Raw genomic sequence first — 7,895 nt, 5'->3', positions numbered from 1 at the left:
TTGTTGAACATCGGCTATACGTTTTTATGAAACTATTACATGAAGATTCGGACGTCAGATTTGAGCAGGGGACGATTCGGGTTTTTGACTAATTATTCATATTTTGGCTTTGGCTACATTTGAACTCTTTTTTCAAAATTTTACACTTTTGAATTAAGATTCTTAAATGCATAAACATCATGCCCATTTATTGAACCAAATAGAATTAAGGCCAAATAAATATGTGCTAAGGATTTCCCTTCTCATATATGCAGAATGACTGAATGAGTAAGCTTCTAACTTGAGTTGCAATTTGGATGCTCACAAAATTACTGAATTAAACTTCGAGTAATTTTGAGACCCTAGTTGTCATAAAATATACTAAAAATAGTCATTCAACATAGTTTATTTAATGTAATTTATTTATCCAACCCATTTTAGTTTGACTTGACCCGTTCTAACCTCTGTTGAACTTTTTTGCACCGACCGCCTAAAATGTTCACATCCGTACCGAGTGTAAAGACAAAGATTGAAGGAGTAAAAGGTTTCACGTCAAAAGTAAACAATAAATAACCTAAAACGAGAAGATAAACTTACAACACGTTGACTCTTAACACAAGTAGGTTCGGATAACGGTCATTACAGTTAATTCGGTTGACCTCACCAGCCGATAATTCTTGTTAACAAAAATAAATAAACTCTCTTTAAGTCTTATTTACAGTTTTACACTTTTACTAATCTCAGCCATAATACAAGCAAGGCTGTGACTCCTTCAATCATGTATTAAAACAGTATAAAATAAATCTGTGTAACTTTTTATACTTTATAAATTAACGATCTATGCTTAATTAGAAAAATTAGAGAAATGGGATTTATTTATATCATGACTATTAGGTCTTTAAAATATGCATCACATATAAAAGAGTTTTTTTTTTAAGTTTTAAACTTAATATAACTTTAAATATTACTTATACAAGATGAAATGGTAATAGAATGAGACAATGAGTAACTAATTGTCATACCACTCTGCAGTCTACTACTTACTCCTATCAGTCAAACTCCATGTTGCCACTTTAGCCACCCGGGCCCCGCTTGCCCCGTGAAAACTGATCTCAAAAAATCTGGAAGCCCTCGGAAGCTCGGCCAACTTTTCACACAACTGCCTTTCTTTTTCTACACATAAGTTTTCCCAGGTGATTGTAACTAACTTCAACACCTTTGCATTCCCCAACATGTATTCCAAAAACTCCATTTCAGGCTTTGTCCCATTGCAAATTGAAATGTTGATGATTGTAAGGTTTGTGAGAATACAAGCCGGAACCGGTACAACGCAACTATCCTCCTGTTTTCATCATAAACAAGATAGAAAGAAAAATTAATATTACACAAGGATGTATTAACAGCATATAAAATAAGTAAAAAAAAAAGAAATATCATCAAACCTCTGGAAATGGCTGAACAACTCTCTCAATACACAAATGTTTCAACACAGGACAACTTTCAAGAAAGCGAAGGATCGGTCTAGAAAGCCAACGACCATTCAATGCCAGATGTTTCATACTGGGAAATACGGGCCAATTAAAACTTACTGAGGTCTTGAAGTCAATAAGAGAACTTAGATTTTGAACCGAGAGTGATTTAACTCCACTTAATCCCTTAAAAAGCTCAACCCACACGTGACAATTTCTTATTCGATGAATTGAAACTGAAGCCTCAACCAGAGATGACACATCCTCCATTACAAATTTCGAGCACAATACACCTCCAACAAATAGATATTCGAGATTAGGGACGTTTAAAACAACTTTGTTGATAGTGTACGGATCATTTGGCCATGTTACATTAAGTCGTTTCAAAGTTGGGATATTGAATAGGTAGTCGTCATCATCTTTGGGGCGCAATATTACTTTCAAAGATATATTTTCAAGAATTGGACAACCACTGATAAGTTTAAATGCACCGACACAAGGATCTGAATAAACAGCGACATCAAGAGTTTTCAGACACGGAAGATTGACCCGGCACGGAAACTCCCAATCATATCTAACGTCGGCATCACCATATAATCTTAAGCTTGTGAGTGTCTTACAGGTGAACATGCTGAAAGGCAACCCGAGATTGATAACTTGTATATCAAGCTCGTTGACGTTTAGCTTGACTGCTTCATTAATCCAACTTGATACACTTGAGTTTTTAACCCGAATTTTAGAAAAATGTAATCGAAATAGATTAAGTCGGGATGTTTTGCAAAGCTTCAGTACCCGATCCACAAATTCGGTCAAGATTTCTTCACCATGGATGGGGTGAATATCATCAAAGTCAAGGTTCTTAACCAACACCCAAGTATACCTCCATCTTTTGGATAAAACGCTAGTTCGCACAGCGTATTTAGTAGGCATTAGAGTGAGTATTTGTGCGATAATCTCATCAGGCAACCTGCTAATTCTATCATGTACATTCTCACTTATCGAGCTCATGATTTAAACATCTACACTTGCTAATAATATCAAGCAAACAAAAATGTATCAGAACAATACTTATCTCGACAATTTGAAGTTGAAATCAGTACTGTACCTAACCGTAACCCTAAATACCCAAATTAATATTTGTGAAGAAATCATAAATTAGCATAATATAAAGTTTCAGATCACAGATATAACACAGGGGTTGAAATATCATTATTACCAAAGCAATTAACGAGCCTATCGAATCTTACCTACAGCCGGTGGTTATTTCATTACGCAGAGAAGTTGACGAGTTGCCATTTTAGGTTTAAATTGATCGAATCGAAGATCAATTGATGAATTGAATTGAAATCGGACTGAAATTGAACGAACGAATGATCAATTTCTAGGGTTTGAAACAAAAAAATGGAAATTGATTGAATTAACTATCAATTTCAATGAATTGCACGAATCGGTAATATGAATCAAGAGCGTTCCGAGAATCGTTAGCTTTGATACCACTGTTACGATAAAATGAAGCTTATTCATTTCATCCATACCTCAACTACTAACAACTAACAGTATTTAACCAATCCATTACAAACAAAACAAGTATTACAAGTATGTAAAATGACTAATAAGCCCCTGAACTATTTATTCATAACAGTGTTATTGGGGTGTGTTTCTTTAGCAGGTGGGCTTCTCGGATGGACTGTTAAGTACGATTTTGGGGGTGTTTGGTATTGCGATTGCTTATATTGTGAGAAGAAAAGTTCTTTAAGTTACACTTTTGTAAGTTATTAACTTAATGAAAAGTTAGACACTCCCTTTGACGGTTCTATTGGTAAATGAGCAAAGTAGGAGAGTAGGAATGCTCGAATTTTTTTTTGTTTATATTGGTGGATTTTTAATGGAGCAAGTTACAACTTACAAGCCACAGGCCCACAAGTAGCTTAGGCCGACATTCACATCTCATTTCTTATCTATATTTATATAATTATAGGTGCACAAATTGGGTTTTTTATAATACCGGGTTCAGATATGGAACTGGTTTCGGGTAGATCGGGTAGTGAAAATCGGGTATTGAGAAAAATCCGGTAGGGTATTGAGGAGAACAACTCAACCCTATGTACCCGGGTAGGGTATGATAGGGTTCGGGTATAACCGGGGTATGTGTCCGGGTACAACCAGGTATTAATACCGGGTTTTGAACTTGTAATTTTTTTATACATTTTTAAATTTGTTTAAAATTTAAAATTGCTTTGTAATTTATAAAAATAATTAAACTATATTACAAAACCGTAAATTCACTTGAGTACAAATTATTTACTTAATAATGTGCATTTTTAAAAAACTTAAACATTAAATTTGTGAAGTAAACATAAATATATATCATAAAAACTCATGTATTATTTCGGTTATTAGAAAATTGGTATCGGGTATAACCGGGTATGGGTATAGGGTATGACCGGTTCCGGGTACTTACGGGTATAAATCGGGTACGGTTCCGGGTACAGATATTGAGCTCAAAATGCATACACTATCCATACCCTACGGTAGTATACCCGGGTATAAAGAAAACCGGTTCCGGGTATTTTTTCGGGTCCGGTTCTGGGTACGGGTTTTTTGTGCACCTCTATGTATAATTACACAAATAGTCACTACGCTATTTGTTTTTTTTTTCAATTAAATAATAAAATTTTTTTACTTTTATTATTATATCTTATGTTTTCTCCACTAACAACCACTTTTAAAAAATATTAAAAATTATAAAGTGTAAATAAGATTCTCAAATTTAACTTTCTCACATAATATTTTCTCTTTACTTTACTCGTAATCACTCTCAACCGCATCCTATACAAAACCCCTCACAACTAGTATGATAATTGAAAACAAGCTCAACATATATATTTTACCGAATCGTTGTAGACAAGTTAATACCAGTTTGGATTTTGGATTACTAGTTCAAATCAACACTTTGGCTATACGTTTTTATGAAACATACACATGATGGTTTGGTTCGGTTATCGGATTGTAGCACGGGTCTTTGTTGAATTTTTTTTTTCTTGAACTGAAAATTTTCTTTGTATTCCGTGAGACTTGAAGTCTCGAACCCTGACCGTGGGACTCAAACTCTATTTCTAAAATCTTATACTTATGATTGAAGATTCTTAGATGCATAAATATGAACATTTCATAAACAAACTTACAAAAGGAATTAAAAGCCAAATAAATATGTGTTGGCCTTTTTTTCATTTTTGATATTATACAGAATGAGTAAGCTTACTTTTAGTTGCAATTAGGGTGTTTGAAACATAAAAAGAAGTTATCAACATGTTACATACAATTTGGATGTTCACAAAAAATGCAAATGCAAGTCTCACAAGCCAATCCAACTAGGTTTCTGCTGATGCTTTGAATGAAAGTATAACAATGCAGAAAAGCCAAGACCTTTTATACAGAAAGCAGCAGATAATAAAGTCAATAGAATAACTTCAAATTAATGAATTCATAAATTATGTCACCGAAATTTCAGTTATTCTTTCGGTTCGGTTATGATTCGGTTAATTTCACCAGTAGCCTCCACTTACAGTTAGTAACATTTTATTTCCTGCTTCTATGGTCATTTATCTGCCAGAACATGGCATTACAAAATAACTTTGTAATAAACTCACTTTTAAGTTTTCATCTATGTTTTTAATAATCTCAACCATAACACAAACAAGGCTATAACATTAACTCCTTCAATCAAGTATATACTCAGTGATGTATATAAAAACACAAATCTTTCCTCCTTATTTTATATGCATATGTTACAAGTGTGAACTTTATCAAAACAGTATGAAACAAATCTGGGATTTATTTATTTAATGACAAATAGGTCTCTAAAAATACACATCACATATGAAATAGAATTTATTTGAAAACTTAATTTAACTACAAATTTTACTTATACAAGATGAAATGATAATAGAATGAGACAATGAGTCACTAATTGTCATACCACTCTGCAGCCTGCTCCTTACTCCTGACAGTCAAACTCCTCAATGGCCCGTTGCCGCTTTAACCACCCTGGGCCCACTCGCCCCTTGAAAATGGATCTCACAAGACCTGGAGGCCGTTGGAAGCTCAGTCAACTTTGTACATAACCGCCTTTCTTCTTCTACGCTCCCGCTTTCCCAAGTGACTGTTACCGTCTTCAAAACCTCTGCATTCGCCAAAACGTACGCCAGAAATTCCATATCACACGTTTGCCACGTGCGTGTTGTAAAGTTGATGGTTGTAAGGTTTGTTAGCATACAAGCAGGAACCAACTTTGGTTCAAACCAGCAAGATTCTCCCCAGCAATATTTTCCAGACTTTTGTTTTCAAGATAGACAAAACCCGATATTATAACAGAATAAAAAATGTTCACAAGTAAAGAGATCAAATACCGTACCTTCTCAATAGACAGATGCTCCAATGCGGGACAACATTTAACAACTTCTCCAGAATACCAAAAACTCTTCAAGTCCAACCGCTTCAGGTTTTGAAACACAGGCAGAGGTGAACTTGATAGAACCTTCAACAAAGAACAGATTAGTTAGTTACAAACAACAAAGCGCAAACACTAACAAACAAACAATAACTTAAAAGACTAAGCACTTACTTCTTGAATCGTAAGTGATTTAACTCCACTTATTCCCCTCATAAACTGACTCCAAAGGTCAAGCATTGTACACTCATATGAAACTACACAATCAAATGAAACCAACACCTCAACCGATGGCGGCAAATCGTTCACGACAAAGCACGAGCCCAACATACCGCCAACAGACAGGTGTTCAAGATTCGGGACATTTAAAACCACCGAGTTAACAGCATACCCACATGTTACCAATATTAGTTTCAATTGTTTCAAAGTCGGGATATCAAATACGTAATCTCCTGTATTGTCACTGAACTTGACTTCCAAAGATAAACTTTCAAGCACCGGGCAGCCATGGATGAGTTTGAACACATTGACAAACGGATTAGTATAAACAACAATATCAAGTGTTTTCAGACATGGAAGATTAACCGAAGACGCACACTCCCAACCATCATGTTTCGAGCCACTAAAATCTAATCTTAAATTTGTGAGCGTCTTGCACGTAAGCAAACTTAAAGGCAACTCGAACGGAACAACTTGCATATCAAGCTCACGAACATCTAACCTAACCGCCTTATCAATCCAACTCGACACCCTCGACTTCGAAACCACTTTATCACAAAACCGTAACCGAAACAACTGAAGCCGAGACGTTTTACAATTGCTCAACACCCGATCAACAAACTTCGAAAAGCTATCTAAACCATTGACGGAATGCTTAACCGTATAATCAAAGTCGAGATTCGTAACCAACATCCAACTAAACCTCCACTTCTTCGACAAAACGCTCGTTCGCACCGCACATTTCGTCGGCATTAACGAGAGTATATGCGAAAGAGTGTCTTCAGGCAACCGACTAATCCTATCGTCCACATTCTCACCTATCGAGCTCATCGCTTAAACCTCTTCACTTCCTAATAATAATAATATTAAACAAGCAAAAAAACAAGTATCAGAACAACACTAATTTGAGTAATTTAAAAAATGGGGAAAGTTAACATACAAATTAAATTAACGTGCTAACTGTTAGAATCGAGTAATGTAATTATATATACTAGTGTAATTGTGTAATTACATCGTAATGTAATTACACTATGGTGTGTATATAATTACATTGCTTGATTCTCACAGTTAGCACGTTGATTTAATTTGTATTTAATCCAAACCTTTTCAAAAATTGAAGCTAAAAATAGTTATAATCCGTACAAGACGTAGTGTAATTATGTAAATACATCATAATGTAATTACAATCACTATACTTGATTTTCTCAATTATAGCACGTTAATTTAATTTGTATTTTGAAAATTGAAGCTAAAAATAGTTAAAATCCGTACAGTACGGCAGCGTAACCCTAAATACCCAAATTAATATTTGTGACGAAATCATGAAGTATACAAAAGGTTAAGTTGAGATCATAATAATGTAAACAGTATGCGAATCAGAGTCATATTTGAGCTAAATTAAGTAAAATTAGTTGAGAATAATAACATAATAATAATAATAATAGTATTATTATTACCTGCGGAATGAAACTGAAATAGGAATTGGAAGTGGAATTACATTAAGTTAAGTAATTGGAAGAAGAATGAAATAGAAGTGAATGATGAGGTATTGAAAGGTAAAAGACATGACGATGATGATGAAGCTGGTAGGTGTAAGTAGGTGTGGAAGGTTTATTATTCCTACACGGCGAGTAAACTCTGAACAGGAAGGATGGATGGATTATTATCTAAAAAGGAACAACACTTGCTTCAGGATTATCCGTAACTTTTTCATTTAATTTTCTAATTCTATTTTTTATTCTAATATATCCGGTTTCTAAATTAATCACTTTTTTTAA

The 7,895-nt window shown here is 34.4% G+C and overlaps 2 protein-coding genes across 2 annotated transcripts; both read right to left on the bottom strand.

Annotated features, from left to right (window-relative positions):
• Positions 1–879: 879 nt before the first annotated feature.
• LOC143611602 (F-box/LRR-repeat protein At4g14103-like) lies at positions 880–2,733 on the bottom strand. Its single transcript, XM_077085786.1, has 3 exons — positions 2,696–2,733; positions 1,422–2,476; positions 880–1,321 (listed from the first exon to the last, which is right to left on the bottom strand). The coding sequence occupies exons 2-3, from the start codon at positions 2,454–2,456 to the stop codon at positions 1,016–1,018; spliced, it is 1,341 nt and encodes a 446-aa protein (XP_076941901.1). The 5' UTR covers positions 2,457–2,476; positions 2,696–2,733; the 3' UTR covers positions 880–1,015.
• A 2,577-nt stretch (positions 2,734–5,310) lies between these two features.
• On the bottom strand, positions 5,311–7,068 carry LOC143611601 (FBD-associated F-box protein At4g10400-like). Its single transcript, XM_077085785.1, has 3 exons — positions 6,073–7,068; positions 5,863–5,985; positions 5,311–5,782 (listed from the first exon to the last, which is right to left on the bottom strand). Exons 1-3 carry the CDS (start codon positions 6,946–6,948, stop codon positions 5,468–5,470), a joined length of 1,314 nt encoding a protein of 437 aa, XP_076941900.1. The 5' UTR covers positions 6,949–7,068; the 3' UTR covers positions 5,311–5,467.
• Positions 7,069–7,895: the final 827 nt, after the last annotated feature.

This window comes from Bidens hawaiensis, unplaced genomic scaffold, assembly GCF_021521415.1.
Source record: "Bidens hawaiensis isolate Kalapana, Puna unplaced genomic scaffold, B.hawaiensis_p1.1 tig00031785_1, whole genome shotgun sequence".
Lineage (NCBI taxonomy): Eukaryota > Viridiplantae > Streptophyta > Magnoliopsida > Asterales > Asteraceae > Bidens > Bidens hawaiensis.
This window is presented reverse-complemented; position numbering and strand designations above follow the sequence as displayed.